Source organism: Chrysochloris asiatica, unplaced genomic scaffold, assembly GCF_000296735.1.
Source record: "Chrysochloris asiatica unplaced genomic scaffold, ChrAsi1.0 scaffold00123, whole genome shotgun sequence".
NCBI classification, from domain to species: Eukaryota; Metazoa; Chordata; class Mammalia; order Afrosoricida; family Chrysochloridae; genus Chrysochloris; species Chrysochloris asiatica.
The window spans coordinates 9,788,222-9,807,517 of NW_006408641.1; the positions used below are offsets into that span (position 1 = coordinate 9,788,222).

Sequence of the window (19,296 nt, forward strand, 5' to 3'; positions counted from 1 at the left end):
AAAAACCCTCACAACTGGACATCAAATAACATCATGGTAAATGAAGGAAAGATCATCCTTGTCAAGGACTTCATTTTGCTTGGATCTACAACCAACACTCATGGAAGCAGCAGTCAGGAAATCAAATGGTGTATTACATTAGGCAAATCTGCTACAAAGGACTTCTTTAATGTGTTAAAGGGAAACATGTCAGTCCAAAGTACATGGTAACATGCCCTTGCTTCTTATGGGCATTTTGGCTGTACTTCTTTCAAGACAAATTTGTTTGTTCTTCTGGCTGTTCATGGTACTTTCAATATTCTACACCAACACCATAATTCAAATGCATCAACTCTTCCCCAGTCTTCCTTATTCACTGTCAGGCTTTCACATGCTTATGAGGCAACTGAATATACCATGGCCTTCATCCTCAAACTGACATGTTTGCTCTTTCACACTTTAAAGAAGTCTTTTGCAGCAGATCTGCCTAACATAATACACTATTTGATTAACTGACTGCTGCTTTCATGAGCGTTGATTGTGGATCCCAGCAAAATGAAATCCTTTGACAAGGTCAATCTTTCATTTATAATGATGTTGTTTATTGATCTAATTGTGAGAGATTTTGTTTTCTTTACACTGGGGTGTAATCCACACTGAAGGACTGTAGTCTTTGAGCTTCATTAGTAAGTGCTTCAGAGTCCTCTTTGCTTCCAGCAAGCAAGTTTGTGTCATCTGCATACAGCAGATTGTTAGTGAGTCTTCCTCAATTCCCGGATATCTCCTCCTTCTTCATTTAGGCCAGTTTCCTGGATTATCTGTTCAGTATACAAATTAAGTAAATGTGGTAAAAAGTTACAACCTTAGTGCACACCTTTCCTGATTTTAAACCACTAAATATCCTCTCCTCTCATTCTGTTTGAATGGTTACATCTTGGTCTGCGTACAGGTTTTACATGAACACAATGAATTGTTCTGGAATTCCCATTCTTTGCAATGTTAACTACAGTTTATTAGGATTCACACAGCTGAATGCCTTCGCATAGACAATAAAGCACAAGCAAACATCTTGCTGGCATTCTCTGCTTTCAGCTGAGATTCATCTGACGTCAGCAATGATATCCCGTGTTCAATGTCCTCTTCGGAATCCAATTTGAATTTGTAACAACAGTTCCTTGTTGATGTACTGCTGCAACTGTTTTTGAATTATCTTCAAAAAATTTTACTTGTATGTGACATTCATGATATTATTCGAACATTTCCACATTCTATAGGACTGTGCTTTTTTGGAATGGGCATACATATGGATCTCTGTTCCAGGCAGGTGGCCATGTAGCTGTCTTCCAAATTTCTTGGCACAGACTAGCAAATGCTTCTAGAATTGTACCAGTTTGTTAAAACATTTCAGTTTGCATTCTGTCAAATTCCTGGATCCTTGTTTTTTGGCAGTGCCTTCAGGCTTCTTGTTATCCTTGCTGGTAGCCTCATAAGATCTGTCTTCTTCGTGTGTGTGTGTGTGTGTGTGTGTGTGTGTGTGTATGTCTGTGCCTGTTCTCTTTATAACTTTGTATAACTATAAAAGTGATTAGGTTTAGGACCTACCCTACTCTGGTGCAGCCTCATTAACAAAACAAAAGAAAAGCTCTATCTTTGAAAAGGATCATGTTTACAGGTATGTTGTTAAGTGCCAGTTGAGTCATTTCTGACTCATAGCAACCCTGTATAGGGTTTCTGGGGAGCAACGGGAAGGTTTGAAGCACCGACTTTATCCTACAGCACTACACCAGGAGTAGTGTACAATCATTTATAGGTAGATTGTTGTTAAGTGCTGTTGAGTCTGTTCCGACTCATAGCAACCCTATATAGGTTTCTGAGGAGCAGTGGGTGAACATGAACCACTGACTTTGTGGTTCAAACCAACCTTGCAATCCAGTGCATTAACCCACAGCAGGACTCCATTTATAGGTATAGGAATTAGGATTTCAACACATACTCTGAAGGGGCACAATCTAATCCAGAACAGTTACATAACCAGTGAATGGTAAAGTGGGCTCTAGAATTGCCGGGTCTTTTGAGTTTTAAGCTAGTGCACTGTCGAATGTGTCCAAGTTCCTGTTGCGTCTACTTGGTCCTGGGCAGCTCACATTGTTGGTAAGTGCTATTGAGTCAGTTCAGACTCATAGTGAACCTCTATAGGGTTTCTGAGCGGCAACTGGGGCGGGTTTGAACCACCAACCTTGTGGTTAGCAGTCCAGTGCTTACCCTCACTGCCATACCAGAACACAGTGAGTCTTTAAAAAGTATAAAATCCTGTATAAAATAATTATGCTTCTTATCACAGCATTGAGAGCTACATTATTATTATTATTTTTTTAAGATTTAAAAAAGTGGGGACTGAAAAAACAGACTCTGGTGTATAGCGTAAATTAACATGAAATACTTTGAGGAGAAGCAGACTGACATGGAGTAAAAGCACACACAAGGGCCATCTACTTCAATCTGTGCAAATATATGATACTCGAACAGAGGAAAAGGTCTACGAGAGGCTACTACACTCCAGTACTTTGGGACCAGGGGCCTATAAGCTTCCATGGAACTTTCTGGGGTACACAGCCTCTCCTCCCTGGCTGCCCTGGAAGTGTCTGAACCCCAACTAGCTTGCTCGGACCAAGGCCAATAAAGGGCTGGGAGAGGAGCCAGTCCTAATTCCCTGGTTTTAGAAGTTGTGTGTTGCACAGATTTTTATGGCACTCTTCGTTTTGGTCTTAATATGATCAGACAGTTTGTCACCACAGCATATTAATTTAATAGTATTCAACAAATATTAGGTACTACTGTATTCTATATGAAGTATGAATCTAGGAAAATTGGAAGTTGTTAAAAATGAAATAGAAAGCATAAAGATCTCTATCCTAGGCATTAGTGAGCTGAAATGGACAGGTACTGGAAATTCTGAATCAGATAATCATATGGTTTAACTATGTATGCCAAATGTAAATGACAAATTCAAGAGGAATGGTGTTGCTTCATCATCACAAAGAACACTTCAAGATCAATCTTGTAGGACAATACTGTCTGGAACAGGACAATACCCATACACTTACAAAGAAGACCAGTTAAAATATAACCATTATTTAGATTTACATACCAACCAACAAAGTCAATGATGAAGAACTAGGAGAAGTCTACTAACTTCTTCAGTCTGAAATTGATCAAACATGACGACTGAAATGCAAAAGTTGGAAAAAAGGAGGAAGGATCAGTAATTAGAAAATATGGCCTCAATAGAGAAATGAAGCTGGAGGTCTCACATGATAGAATTGTGCAAGATCAATGACTTCTTCATTACAAATATCTCTTTTTTCAACAAATGACAACTATACACATAGACTGCCAGAAGGAATACATAGGAATCACACTGACTCCATCTGCGGGAAGAGATGATGGAGAAGCTCAATAACATCAACCACAACATGGCCAGGGGCTGACTATAGAACAGACCATCAACTGCTCATATGGAAGTTCAGGCTGGAGTCATGACATGGCACTGCAGGATAAGCACTGAACTACTAACTACAAAGTCGGCAGTTGAAGTCCACCAGCCACTTCTCGGAAACCCTATAAAGGGTTACTATGAGTTGGAAGTGACTCAGTGGCACTTCACAACAGTAACAACAAAGTTCAAGCTGAAGCTGGAGAAAATTAACATAAGCCCAACAAGAGCCAAATTGTGACCTTGACTAATTTAGAGACCAACTCAAGAACAGATCTGAGGCATTAGACACCACTGACCAAAGACAGGAAGAGCTGGGGATGGCACCAAGAATACCGTACATGGACTGGATCCAAAACCTTTTCCATTATTCCGGTATTATCATGTGTGCTGCTTTCCTCGCGGGGGCATCCCCGCGCTCAGTGCATGCCTTCTTTGCGCACCTGCTGACTGGCGGGGAGCCTGGGCTCACTGTGGGGTAAAGTGCTGCTCATCGAGAACGTGGCGTTGCTCTGAGGCACCACCGTCCAGGACTACACCCAGATGAATGATCTGCAGTGGGCCTGGTCATGCTGGGCTTCCCATGCAACCAGTTTGGGCATCAGGAGAACACCAAAAACTAAGAGATCCTGAATTCCCTCAAGTATATTCGACCAGGTGATGGGTTCGAGCCCAACTTCACCCTTTTCGACAAGTGCGAGGTGAACGGCGCACAAGCTCACCCACTCTTTGCCTTCTTGCGAGAGGCCCTGCCAGCGGCCAGTGACGATACCACTGCACTCATGACCGACCCCAAGCTTATCACCTGGTCTCCAGTGTGCCGCAACGACATTGCCTGGAACTTCGAGAAGTTCCTTGTGGGCCATGACGGTGTGCCTGTGCGCAGATACAGCCGCCGATTTCCAACCATTGACATCGAAGCAGACATTGAGGCTCTACTATGCAAGGAGACCTAGGGCGCTCCCCCATCCCACACTGCCTGGCAGTCACTATGTTGCCTTCTTTGGGGGCTTTTCATTAATGGTATTTCTCTAAACCTGAGTAGAGAAGCACCTGATGTCTTGGAAATTTCCCCCCAGATGGGCACTAGACCTGTCCATCCCAACCTAGCCTTCCAAACTAAGACAAATCTCCCCACTAATAAAGTGCCAAGTGTAATGAATAAAAAAAAGAATACCGTACATGAAGAAAGCAAAAGATCATTTAAAAGACAGTAAAGAAAGAAAGAAAAGACCAAAGTGGATGTCAGAAGAAACTTGCTCTTGAACACAGAGAAGCTAAAGCAACTGGAAGAAATGAGGAAGTAAAAGAGCTGAACAGAAAATATCAAAGGAAAGCTCTAGAAGACAAAGTAAAATATCAAAATGAAATGTGTAAAGACCTGGAATAAAAAAATCATATGGGAAGAAAATACTCAGCATTTCTCAAGCTGAAAGAACTAAACAAACAAACAAACAAAACCCAAGGATTCTATAGGCAAAATATTGACTGATGCAGGAAGCATCAAAAGAAGATGGAAGGAACACACAGACACTGTACCCAAAAGAACTGACCTATGTTCAACAACTTCAAGAGGTAGATATAAGATCAAGAACTGATGCTACTGAAGGAAGAAGTCCAAGCTGCACTAAAGGCATTGACCAAAAACAAGACTCCAGGAAAAGACAGAATACAAACTGAAATCTATCAACAAACTGATGCAGCCCTGGAGGCCCTCCCTTTTCTATGTCACGAAATTTGGAAGTCAACAACATGGCCAACAACCAGAAATAAATTTGTATCTGTGCTCACTTCAAATAAAAGTGACCCAATGGAATGGGGAAATCATTGAATAGTACCATTAATATAATAAGCAAGTAAAGTTTTGCTGAAGATAATTCACAAACAGTTGCAGAAATACATCGACAGGCAGTTGCTTGAAATTCAAGCCGTATTCAGAAGGTCGTGGAATGTGGGATATATCATTGCTGACATCAGTGGGATCTTGGCTGAAAGCAAATAGTACCAGAAAGATGTTTACTTGTGCTTTATTGACTATGCAAAGGCATTCGGCTGTGTGGATCATAACAAGCTATGGAAAACATTGTGAAGAATGGGAATTCCAGAACAATTTTTGTGCTCATGCAGAACCTGTACACAGACCTTGACGCAGTCATTCAAACAGAACAAGGGGATACTTAGTGGTTTTAAATCAGAAAGGTATGCACCAGGGTTAGAACCTTTCACCATATTTACTCAATCTGTATGCTGAGCAAATAATCCCAGAAACTGGGTTATATGAAGAACAGACATCAGAACTGGAGGAAGGATCATTAACAATCTACAATATGAAGACGACACAAACTTGCTTGTTGGAAGCAAAGGGGACTTGAAGCACTTACAGATGAAGATCAAAGACTATAGCCTTCAGTACAGAGTACACCACAATGCAAATAAATAAAAACCCGCACAAATGGACCCAAAGAAATAACATCATAATAAATGGAGAAAAGATTGAAGTTGTCAAAGACTTCCTTCTACTTGGATCCATAATCAATACTCATGGAAGTAGCAGTCAGGAAAACAAACGAAGTATTGCATTATGCAAATCCGCTGCAAAAGATCTCTTTTAAAGTGTTAAAGAGTAAAGAAATCAGTTTGAGGACATATGCATCGAAGCCCTTGTCCCGACAACATATCCTCTGAGCACAGCTCCCCTAGTCTATACCTAAGTTGTTCACACTGTTCCTTCCTGCAGTCTGCTCCTTTCTTTCTTCAACACGTCTCCCATTTCTCCTGCTGCAGAGTCCCTAGACCCAGCCCTTAGTGCCTTCTCAAGGAGAATGGATTTGAGGTCTCATATTTTACAAATCAAAAAGCAGAGGTTCAAAATCTTGCTGGTGTTCAGACAGCTAGCAAATGAGGGTGACAATAGAAGACACGCTGGCTCCTGGTGAGGAAATGGGAGCTTTGAGATCAACCCCACCACTGGGAGTGGAAGCATCAGGTCACTGCCGAGTGGGGCTGGGAGCACAGCTGCGTTTCCTAAGTCCCTTGCTACACAGGTCAAATGAACTGACAGGATAGCTCTCTTACTCATTTTGCTGGGGATGACTTTTCTCTTTTACAAATCCAATTCCTATTGAGACTATTGTCTCCTAGTTCTTCATGTTACCAAGATTTATACACAAACCCCGGTTAGGCAGGGCAGGAAGCCTCCTGGGACAGCATGCAGCTGGGAGAGTCTGACTCAGTGGTTTCTGGCTATGGTTGGGGGAGGCTCTGAGAAAGAGCCTGTGTGGCAGTACTAGGGGGGAGCCAGAGAATGGAACCCAGGAAGACACATGGTCCATTTGCAACTTCCAACCTACATCCTTCCTCCGGTCTGCAAGGGGAATCAACTATCTTCTTTTGGATCCCTGGTCCTCAATGGGGTGACTGCCCTCCTGTAGACCTCTGTGATTGTCAGAACTGGGGTGGTATTACTGACATCTAGTGGGTATCAGCTAAAGACCCTACAATGCACAGACTTTATCCAGCCCAGAGTCTGAACTCGGGGAAGCCGTGCTCTAGACAAAAGGGGACCCAGTTCCTGTGTGAAGAACTCTGGGGGTGCCATGCTCTGGGTGCCATGCTAGAGGAGCAGTCCTACTGGAAAGAAACGGGCATCACTGGTTTCTTCTTTCATAAGGAGCCAGGCAAGCGCTTCTTTCTAACTTTATGCTCTCCATTCATTCAACCTCCAGGGCGACTTTCATCCACATGTCTGCTGGGGATTCTTAAATGCACTTTATCCACAAGCAGTCCTGGCCTCAGTGGAGGACCTACAAACAACACAGTCCACCCTCCTCTCGTGAATTATGTGATAGTTTACATGGGAGAACATTAGTTTTACCTTCATCCTATTGTATATCATTTCATTGCCATGGTTACAATCCCCTCCATGTATCATGCATCATCAACAAACCATGGGGTATACTCGTCAGCACACAGCCCCGCTCCCTCTCTGAGTCTAAAGTCCCCAGCCGCTCCATCTCTCCACATCATCGTCTCTGCCTCTATCTCTAGTGTCAATGCTTCTCTGGGTAGGGTCCTGCTCTCCACTCTTTTCCCTTGATGGTCCCAGGGACCTCTGTTCCTAGACTACAAAGTTCAACACTCCCCTCCTCCTTGCTACTAAACGTCTACCTTTACATCTCCAACCCTCACAAGCAGTCCTGATAACAATTATTCACTATTGTATCACGAGACCTATCCCCATTCTCCTTTCATCAGCCCTGTCCAGACAGATTGGATACTACTCAGTAGAGATTCTACCTTCCTCTGTGCTCTCTGGATCTAGGCTCCCTCTTGAAAGCTTGTAAGCCAGTCACTTCATGTCTTTATAGCGCCCCCACTTTGGGTAGCTAATGTCCAAGTTGCCCATCCCTGTCTACTCTGTGTATGGAGGGAGTGGGAGGGAATGATCCTTTTGACAGAGCAGATCTCTTAATGACCATTTTTGACACCCTCGATCTCCAATGAACCAATGGTTCTTTTCCGTCACTGGTTCTCTGATAAAGGAAGAGGAGAGGCAGTATACTCCCTGGCTTCGGGAGTAACATCACTGTGTCCCCTTGGACAGGCTGAATAGGGGTAACAGCACTCACTCCCTAAGGGACTGTTAGACAAAGTAGGTAGAACAGTGCCTGAGCCATGTCAGGTATGTGTAGATATGAGTCAGCTACTATTACTGCTGAGACCCATAAGGACTCAGCTATTGTTCATTCAACAATTGATTATGCCATCTGGTAAATTTCCTGCATGCGTCTGTGAAGCATCTAAGCCATCTAACAAAGCCATCTTCCTTTTAATAATTAAACTAGGAACTCCTGAAGTTATCACTTCAAAAATAAGAGTTAAGATAAATCATGTGATACCACCTTAGAGTGACCTTAAAATGACTTCATTCGAGTCAGTAGTTTTGATCTTTAGAGAATGCTTTTGGAGAAACAAGGCCCAGTTAAACCACAGATGGTAAGAAAAACGTTTGTGGAGTCCAAAGCTGGAGCCAAGCCATGGGTGACTGGCAGGGCCCAGGTGTGTTCACTGACCATGTAATATTAGACATACCTTGCTCCCCGTGAGCTGCGCGAGGTGAGGTTTCAGGTCTTCTCCAATTACGGAATAAATGGCCACTAAGCAAAACACGCTGGCCTTCCGCACACTACTTTCGGTGTTGTCATAACCCTGTAGTGCCAGAGGGGAACACAAAAAGGAAATGAGTGGGCTGAAAACTCGGGGCGGGGGGAGTGTAGGGCGGGTTTCTAGGATATACCCTTTGGTTGGCTGGTGATGCATGGAGGGGATTGGAACCATGGCAATGAGATGATGTACGATGGAATGAATGTAAAACTAAAGTTCTCTCGTGTAAACTATCATATAATTCACAATAAAACATTAAAAAAAAATCCTATACAAGTGGTAAACATTGTAGCCTAAATAAAATAACACAAGTGTATAACAATGAAAAAAAAAAACACATTTTTATGATTTTTGCTTTCACAGTGGTTCTTAATCCACTTTTAAATGATTATTGTATGTGATGTGAAACATGCATCCTGCTTCATTCTTCTGTAAATGGAAATAAAAATTTCTGAGCACTGTTAAAAATAAATAAATAAAATAAAAAGGAAATGAGATCAAAGATTTGCTTCATAGTCCTATTCCATCAACAGTTCCACAACTGCCCTGAAGAGTTTCACTCTAAGAGGTCAGGAGCTACTGGTTCCTTGGCTACTGAGACAGGGGATTGGTGAGTCTGAGCCAAGGTGGCCACTGCACAGGCAAGCTGTGTTACAACCAGCTGCACGGCGAGGTCACCAGACAATGTCACAGGAGAAACAGAGTGTGAAAAATAACTTGGCTCTTTCACATGTCTCCCAATGGTAACACAGACTGTATGTACAAAGACACCTTGAAAGGAAAACCACACCACTGCCACTCCCGTGACCACAACCTCTCTAACCTCAAGGGCACTTGGGAAATGCTCAGGCCCCTAGTCTGGCATTTATGTCCCTCTACAACTGGACCTCTATTTACCCCTTCTCCTCCTCTCACGGAACATATGGGACTACCTGCTGTTCTCCAGACAGTCTGGGTGCTTTCCCTATGCCTAGAATAATCTGGTTCCCAACAATAAGTACTTAAATTGCCTAACCAAGTGCTCAGTCAACAGCAGCATTCATTAAATGTGAACCAAATGTCTCTCTACCCTTCTCTCTTACCTTCCTCTCTTCCCACCTCTAAACTCTCTCTTCTGTAAACCCTTTTAGGGCCTTCTTTCTACCTACCCCTCACCTGGATGTCTTCTCTCCTGCTTCTGACCTCAGATATCTCCACTTGTACCTCTCTGCAGAAGTACCACACATATTTTGTCCCATGCTAGGTTGAAAAATCCTGGAGATAGTGTTGTGACAGTAGAAACCATCATTTTACCTTCCAAAGTCTAACTTGAGACCTCACACTTAGAAGGGTCTCCATAAATACTTGCTGGATATGGGAGTAAAGAGCCTTGTTTAATTTTGTACTTCATGGTCCACCTTGCTCATGACTGGGGCCTATGGGAGGGGAGGCATGCAATGAGGGTTTGTTGAAGGAATGAACAAGATGATGATCAAAACACATTTACAGTAAGCAGAAAGTTTCCTTGATGAGCCATATTGTACTCTGCCTGGAGAATCTTCCTGCTCTGCTCAGGGGCAGATGGACTAGCAGTCAACGGAGAAAGTTACAGAGTGTCCATGATGCATGATGTCATGGACTCAGAAATGCCTGGCTTCTGATGTGTCTGCACATCTACTGTCGTTACCTGCAGGAGGCCTGGGATGATGTCAGGCAGCAGCTGCAGCAGGGATTCCTTGGCGATCCTCTCAACGACTTTGGTCTGCATCTTGATGGCGGCTAGGTTGATGGGGTAGTCGGCCGTCTGGATGATGGGGCACAACACTTTGATGCACTGCTCTGGGTGGATGGAGCTGGCCAGCGTGGATGCAGCCTCCTCAGCGGCTCTCACCACCTGAAACACCCGGTGCCCCAGAGGTGAGCCCCACATGCCTCACAGGACCACACTGCTGCTTACTTTCCGGGCAAACGACAATGAACCCACTAGATGCCAGAAGGCAGCCATCACTTCCTCAGGCAAATAATGTTAAAGAGAGTGAAAGCAGACAGGTAGGGAGGGTCATTATATAGTTGGTGGGGGACATAGAAAGGCAGGTATATGGGGTTCTGGAAAAAACCTTACAGCAGTAGTGTGTGGTCCTGCAGCATAAATAGCAGCTTCCAGGGGTACACGTTAGAACTGCACATTCCCAGGCCCCACCCGAGACTTGCTTACTCAGAGACTGCTTCAGTAAGCAACCTGTTTTTAATAAGTACTCGGTAGTTCTTAACCCCCCCCCAAAAAGTGGAGAGTCTGTGCCCTAGAAGACTAGGACCTGCGAGTCTGAATGTCTCTTCTCATGGGGAGAAAAACCTGAGCAACATCAGCAGGGATGTTTCTACAGAGGCCACCAATTGCTGCACAGCTTGCGAGGTTCTGGGAGAAGCTCTGAGAATGCTGTCCTGAGGAGTCTCTTCTGGAAAGGTGCTTTTCCAGGAATGTGTGGCTCATGATACCTTCTTACTTTACACATTTAAGGAAGCACATGAAATGACCACCTCATGGCCAAAAGAGCAGCTTGGTGGAACAGTCGCTTCTAACTAGTAGAGGGGCCTCATGCGCACCAAGATTGTAAGCGACACTAAGTGCTTCTCTACAAAACAACCTCTGATAATAAACTTGGAGCTAAACAGAAAGCCCAATGAAGAAGACAGGGCAGAAGGTGTGCTAGAAAGAACCTGGGGTAAATACCAGACAATCCCAGATACCATACCATTGACAAGTGTCTAGGTAGCTTCCTGAACATCAATTTCCTCATCTGGCATTTCTCAGAGATGACCGATGACCTGCTAAGTATCCAAGGTACAGCTGATACTCAGTAAATGATAGCTACATCCACTTCTCATAGTCATGGCTAAGTTCCAGTGGGAGCATTAGTGTGGCACTGTGAGATACGCACTGGACTGCTAACCATAAGGCTGGTGGTTCAAACTCAACAACTACTCCTCAGAAAGCCTATAAAGGGTGGCTATGAGTCAGAAGCTATTCAACGGCACTTAAAAACAGTAACGGGTGCCAATGAGCAGGTTGCTATGTGAAAAATCAACAATATGTGAAAACGGAGGCTCACCACATTAGATCACAAAGTGTAGATGATGACACTATGCTATCACTGCCAAACCACTAAGAATGATGGCCCAGGGAAGCTGACACAGAACTTTAACCATCAGTTGGTGTTACTCTCTCCTTGCACGCCAACATCTGTTACTGCCCCAAATGTACATCATTAGGGCACAAGGTAATTGGATAGATTTTTTACTATTGTCAAAAATGCCAACAAGTTGGCTAACAAGATGGTTGGTATAAGTGAGTATTAGATGTTGTTGTTGTTGTTATGTGCCATCGAGTCGGTTCCGACCCATAGCGACCCTGTATAGGGTTTCCGAGGGTGTAAATCTTTACGGGAGTAGAAAGCCTCATCTTTCTCCCGCGGAGCAGCTGGTAGTTTCGAACCACTGACCTTAAGGTTCGCAGCCCGATACGTAAATTAGATGTACTATTCTATAAATTACATATACTGATGCCAGGCCATACATAGGTATTCATTTGCTTACAAATTCAACCTACTGGCAGCCTGGCACTGGCCCTTGCACACCGATGCCTCTCTGCTTTGGTCTGTTTCTCAAAACAACTTAGCCCTGTCTTTTACATAGGAACACAACAACGGTTGCCAATGCAACACTTCAATCAGCCTTGTCCTTGCTACATAAGTGAAGAATGGCAAATGAAAACAGCTTATGGATCATCTGGAAAGACTCTTCTAGTCCTGGACATGAATGTGGCTGGTCAGCCACTCTACACTAGCCAGGGAGGGCGGAGGACAAGCAGGTGGGGCTGACAGACGGGTAGCCTGAGCCACAGGGTGAGCAGGTCCCACCTGGGCTCAGCAACACATGCTGCTGTTCTGGAGCCTTCTGAAGGAGTGGCAGGCCCAGGTCCCAGAAGGCATTCAGCCTTGCTCAGTGCCATGTGTCTACTCTGTTCTCTACAATAGCAAATTCTCAAAGGAGCTGGTTTCATTTTATTTTACATATCCTATACGTTTAGGGCTGTTGTTAAGTGCCATGGAGTTGATTCCAACCCATAGCGACCCCATATAGGGCTTCCGAGGAACAGTTGGTGAGCTTGAACTGCCAACCTTGCAGTTCAAATGGCTTTGCAGTCTGGCGCATTGACCCATAATGCACCATACCAGGACATGCTGCTAATAGGACTGCTGGGTGGTGCAGCAGGTGAAGTACTCAATTACTAGCTGAAAACTTAGTAATTTGAACCCACCCAAGCCGCAGGGCACCTTGGCCCAGACTCAGCTGTGTAGAGCAGACTACTCACTCCTGGGCCCCCCAGTAAGCTAGGGGGTGGTCAAGTCGGGGAACAGGATCAATCATCCAGGCACCTTACTGTGTTAGTGGGCAGACCCTTCCCCATCAGCAAGCACTAGCTAAGCAACAAATATACTTCATATATTCACAGGAGTGGCACATTCTCCCTACCACCTTGAATTTAAGGTAGCTTGACACAGAAGAGGGCTGCTAGGCCCTTTTCCCCAGAGCTGACTGGGCACACGCTCAGCCTTGGAGAGCAGTGGGGCAGGCAAATGTAGATCAGTCCTATGAAAACAGACTCAACTGGTCTGAGCCTCATTTTTTTGTTGTTGTTAATGCTCAGATAAGGTTTTAAAGTTACCTGCTTTCATAGGTACAATGGATAAGGAAGACTGGAGAAGAATTGATGTATTTGAGTTACAGTGCTGAAGAAGAATATTAAAAATACCATGAACTGCCAAAGCACAAACCAATCTGTGTTGGAAGAAGTACAGCCAGAATGTTCCTTAGAAATCAGGATGGTCAGACTTCACGTCTCAGACCTCAGACATTTTATGAGAAGGGATCAGTACCTGGAGCCATCTGCTAGTTAAGTGGAGGGTCAGCCGAAAAGAGGAAGACCCTCAATGAAATGGATTGGCACAGTGGCAGCAGCAATGATTGTGAGGTTGGCGCAGGACAGGGCAGTGTTCATTCTGTTGTGCGCAGGGTTGTTATGAGCTGGAACCAGCTAGATGGCACCTAACAATAACAGCAACAACTTTCACAGGTAGTTGGTTTAGGTGAGATAACATGCAAATAAGTTCAGCACATTCTAGATATTAAACCTTTGATGTCTGTAAGTGAGCAGGAGTGATACGGGAAACTGTATTTGGTGGTCAGGTTACACCAAAAGGCAGGTGGTTAACCTGGAACTCTGTCCACATGTGTCTCCAGAGGCCTGCTCACATCAAATGATCTGAGAATGGGGACACTGTGGCCAAGCGGCTCTTTTCCCAAGATCGCTCAGTAATCTCTCTAGAATGCTAATCTGAGGATCAGCTCCAAACTCTTCAAGATAACACTAAAGGTCAATGAAGCCTGGTTCCCTCCATTCCTGCCCCTCTAGTGGCATTTCCTGCTCTCCTTGCTTGTCTCTGGTCATATGACCAAGAGGGAACACCCTCCACATCTCTGTGCTCTTATCTCATTCAACCTTATTGCTCTTCCTGCAAAGTTTCTCACTCGTGTTCTTTGCCTGTCTTCTTCAGGACTTACCTTGTGAAACACAAGCCCCAGCATGCCTCAAGTGCACATCCTCATCACAGCACAGAAGCACGTTGTGAACACTGTCTCTGCCTCTAACCTAAAAGCTCCTTGAATGTGAGATCCCACTGCAGCCCTCTTTCTATCCCAATGCTCAAGACAATGCCTAGTACACACTGTCAGGGTGGAAGTCAAGTACCATTGACTCATAGAGACTCCATATGACAGGGCAGAAGTGTCCCACGGCGTATTATACGATGGCATCTTTACAAAAGCACACTGCCAGGTCTTTCTCTACGAAGCCACTGGGTGGGTTCGAACTGCCAACTTTTCAGTTAGCAGCTGAGTGCTTAAACACTGTGCACTAGGGCTCATGTCTAATATATGGCAGATACTGGAAAATGTTAGCTGAACTAATTATCCTATACACTGTAGTGTACATTTTTAAAAAAGACTCACAACCGACAAAGCAATCTCTGGGGCATTTTTACGTTTTCTCACCCAGGAGCTGGCCTGGGAAATGAGGAGGGGGATAAGGATTTAGGAAATCCACATTCACGTCGAGTTCACTAGGGAGTTCTTTCCTTCTGCTTCCTGCCTCCATGCTGGAGACCTGTGTCAGGTTAAAGGGAGCTGCTCCGCATTAGTTACTAGAAAGACAGACTGTTTAAAATCTAGAGAGTCACTGAACAAACCCAAGGAGAACTTCTTCTGTAAAGCTCCACGAATTCTGATGCCTGCACGAAGCATATAATCAAACGCATATAACACAGGATTTTCTGAAAATAAAATCCATCTAGAAGTTGCACTTAAAGATGGATAGTCTGAGGTTCTTGCTTTCACTGGGGTTAGAGAAAGCTTCCCAACAGTTTCTGGCAAAGCAGGATGTATTCTTGACTCTACATGCCAATCCCCTGACTTTTGGCAGCTGCCCAAACCAGGGTGAACTTTAGGTTTTGTCCCTGTGTTCTATGTAACACAAGAAGCAAAGATTGTAAGTGTAAGCAAACAAAGAGCAAGAGTAAACAGAGGCAACAGAAAGGATAACATCTCTTCATACACAAGGTAGCCAGAAGTGGCAAGGATTTTAGAAAAGGGAACATTCAAAAGAGACTAGGAACGAATAGGCTATTGAGTTATAATGCATCTGGAAGTGATCAAAATTGTTCCAGTTACGCTAATTTGACTACACTCGTGATACAAACACAGGGATATTTCCTTTTAAAAGTTAGTGAAAGACAACCAGAGAACAACAGGATTCTACAGGTAGATACACAGGCTGAAGCGGTATGGGAGGGGAGAGTAAGAGGATACACACAACTATGTAACAGTTTGACAGAGGACGCTTGTACCTGGGTAGTTACCCTTGTTGCAAACACACCTATGAATGTGGTGGAGCATACATGATGAAAACTTCTAGACATCACCAAACACCTTGAGGTAATAAGTTGCTGGGCCTGGAATCCCAGGACCATAGTCTTGGGGGACACTAAGGCCAACTGGTATAACAGAGTAGACAAACAATGTTCTACATCCTACTTTGGTGAGTAGCAAGTGGGATCTTCCATGCTCAGGAGCAGCCATTTAAGGTGCAATTATTGGTCTCTCCATATACAGAAGAAAGAAGTATATGAAAACTGAAGACGCTTGGAATCAACAAGTCCAATGTACTAATGGAGCAAGTGAACCTCAGTCTCCATACTCTGAGACCAGAACTAGATGGCGCCCGGCTACCACTGCCAACTGCTCTGAAAGGGATCACACATTAGAGGGTCCCAGATAAAGTGGGAGACAATGTGGAATGAAACGGAAAACTATTATATATATGTTGTTATTATGTGCCATGGAGTCGGTTCCGACCCATAGCAACCCTGTACAGGGTTTCCAAGGCTGTAAATCTTTTATAGGAGCAGAAAGCCTCATCTTTCTCCCATGGAGCAGCTGGTAGTTTCAAACTGCTGACTTTGCAGTTCGCAGCCTGATTCGTAACCACTCCACGGCACATAACAACAACAACAACATATATAAATAACTGGGTTTACTGGTCAGAAAGAGGCTGGAGAAATCTCAGACTATGGCCCTTGGCCACCCTTCAGGTCTAGAATGGAACTCATCCTAGTAGCCTAATTTTCAACCAAGTGGTAAACCACAGGTATATGGGGGGCGGTGGGTAGGTAACACTAGTGAGGTATGTTAACCACGGAATAGTCAACCATTCAAGAGCAAAAGGGCAACATTTAACTTGGGACAAGATTCAGAAGGGTTGGGAAAGACAGTGAAATGGAAATAGGAACCAAACAGAGGAAATGGGATAACTGTTATTACAGGGCAGGGATTGTAATCATTGAGATGATCTGTTGAATATAAAAATGGAATCTTAATCAGAATACTGATGAATAAACATTTGCTTGAAATCAAGTTTCCTGAAGAGCTCAGAACTTCTCGCTATTTGGATGGCACCTTAAAAGTTCACAGCTTGAGCTGGCTCTATCATAAGCACATCAGAAGACTTGGTTAAATATAAAAAGCAAACATCAAGAAACATCAGTGGTTAGAACTGAAAAGAGCTTCACAGTAGAGTACTCTTAAACTTGTTTTCAATTAGAATTTGACTGAATGACAGTGAGTTTTTTAATCATTTGGATGCTAAGAAAAAGGTTGGCGCCACCTTTTGGGAAACATTGGAAAGACATTATAAGAATATGATTGTGTTTCGGTACCCATCAGGAGATGCAGGAAACTGCATAGTAAAATGCTCAATGTCTAATGCTCCACACTGCACTTGATACAAATTCTGAGATTTAAGGTGGTGAGCCAATATGGAGTTGAATCTGGCTAAGCTCAGTACCAAAGTTGTAAAGAAGACTTCAGGCTCTGAGTCCTGAGATCTGAAGTGTGGATCTGGTCTGTCACTGACCAGCCAAGTGATCTTGAGGTCCATTTCTTTTACTTTATAGGCCTCACTTTTCATCTTCAATAAAATAAGAAGAGCCCAAATCAAGAACTTTAAATTATTTTGGATTATGAATACCTATCTCCCACTCCTACTTTATGTATACTTTCTCCTGGAAAATGCACACATAGAAAAAATTGGCATACAGGTTCAAAGGTTCAAAGGCCCAAATAGGGGCAGAGTCTGAACGAAATGCTCTCTACCCCGGCAGTTACTACTACCTTGCCTGGAGAAGCGCGTTCAGGGCAATACACTATCTACCTTCAAGTGCAACAAGGCGGGAAATTTACTCTTTTTGCTTCAAGGCATAAGGGATGAAAGGTCACATGAAGTGCCAGAAGCCCAGGTGGTGGCCATGTGCCCTGTCCTAGAGGGCCCTGCACAGGCAGGGGGTAGCTGGCTTTTCAGGAGGTGCTTAGTCATCAGAATGGACACTTGAGAAGAAATACAACTCTAATAATATTCATCTCTAAAAATGCAGTGTTTTCAAGCCTATAGCTTACAAAACAGAGTTAACCCTTCATATTACCAACCCAAAAGTACATTTGTATTTTCCACTGGAACTTTAGAATTTATTCAATGAACTTTAAGTAGACTTTTCAGATGTATTTTGAGAAATACAGTGTTATCTACTTTGTATAAAATTTTAAAAACTGGACAATTCTATTCGAAATCAGTTGACTTGTCCATGGGCACTGACCCAGTCCATGGGGGCTAAGGGCCCAGAGCGAAGGGGCCAGCTAGTACTCATTCGCAGTTAGTACCCATTTGAGCCTGGATGGCTAACGGAGCAGAACTCAACCACATAAAGTTGTTTGATGCTGTAAGTGTAAATGACTACAATTTGATAAACTAGACTTTTGCTTATGGCTGCAGTTGCTTAGTTCCAACTGGAATGGAAAGATAATTCCTATCAAGGAACAAGCTTGTTTCCTCATTATACTGGGTGGACAGGAACAATTTAGTCACTGGCTGTCAAAAATGGGGGTGGGTGGGGAGAGTTATAAAGGCATGAAGTGACTGGCTTATAAGCTTTCATGAGTGTGCTTAGTTTCAGAACAAGGCGGGTATGTAGAATCACCACTGACTAGTTTTCCTCTTTTCCAGATGGTTCTCATGAAAGGAGATGTCTGATGATGGTGACAGGATTTTATGATTCAATTGTGAGTAATTGTTAGCAGGATTAACTGTGATTGTCACAACTGTAATTGCAGATGTGTAACTACAAGTGGGGAGTAGTCAATCTTTCATTTCAGGAACAGATAATCCCAGGATCATCAAGAAGGAAGAGCATCAGTGGAGTGTGAGACCCTACCTAGCAAAGATGGTGGCAGAGGTGGTGTCACAAAGACACAGAGCAGCTGTGGGCTCTAGGTCTATGGACTAAGGCTGTGTGCCTGCGTGCAGGAGGCTGGCTTACAGAATATGCTCCTTTGGACATTTACACGAACACAATTTTTGTTTTATATGTGTACATCAAATATTTTTGCTTTGTTCGTTTGTAAAATATAGATGGAAATGGGGAGCTACAGGGAGGAAGCAGAATAACTGCTATTGCAGGGAGGGGATTGTAAGCATTTGCGATGAAACAAAGTATGTGATTTGTTGAATATAAAGCTGATGATCTTGTCTATAAACCTTCACTCAATTCGCAATAAAAAGCTAATTAAAAGAAAGAAAAAGAAAAAAATCCTATGGAGCATCCAGCTACACACAAGAACAACCAAACTTGCAGACAGTACCCATTTCACCTAGTCGATCACAACTTGACTAGAGGAAGAAAAAACAATTTGATAAAGGAATCAAGAGTTAATTGCTACAATTCGATGAATGTGACCTATATTTATGGGTATAGTAGTTCAAAATAACAAATTAGTAGCCACTCAGTGCTCACTTTGAGAGTTACTTATATCATAAATTTGAGCATGTAGCTGATGAATATCCATAGACAAGTGTATATTGTTCCACAACCTCCTAAAATGCTATTGGATTAAGTTCCAATCAAGTTCTGGATTACTGAAAGATAACACAAATCTACTTATACCATGAATAACCTTAGCTGGGAGTGTAATCTGGATATATTGGGTATTATTTCCCTTAAGCGATCTTCCTTTCTCTA

General features: G+C 43.4%; 1 protein-coding gene and 1 pseudogene across 2 annotated transcripts in view; one reads left to right on the forward strand and one right to left on the reverse strand.

Annotated features, from left to right (window-relative positions):
* Positions 1 to 19,296, reverse strand: part of CLASP1 (cytoplasmic linker associated protein 1) — a 304,172-nt gene that overhangs the window by 1,821 nt on the left and 283,055 nt on the right. For both annotated transcript variants that reach the window (XM_006868737.1, XM_006868736.1), the window contains 2 exons: positions 10,302 to 10,508; positions 8,564 to 8,680 (listed from right to left, as the gene is read on the reverse strand). In XM_006868737.1, coding sequence (XP_006868799.1) covers positions 8,564 to 8,680; positions 10,302 to 10,508 — 324 coding nt within the window. The remainder of the gene's footprint in view (positions 1 to 8,563; positions 8,681 to 10,301; positions 10,509 to 19,296) is intronic.
* LOC102821053 lies at positions 3,856 to 4,428 on the forward strand (annotated as a pseudogene).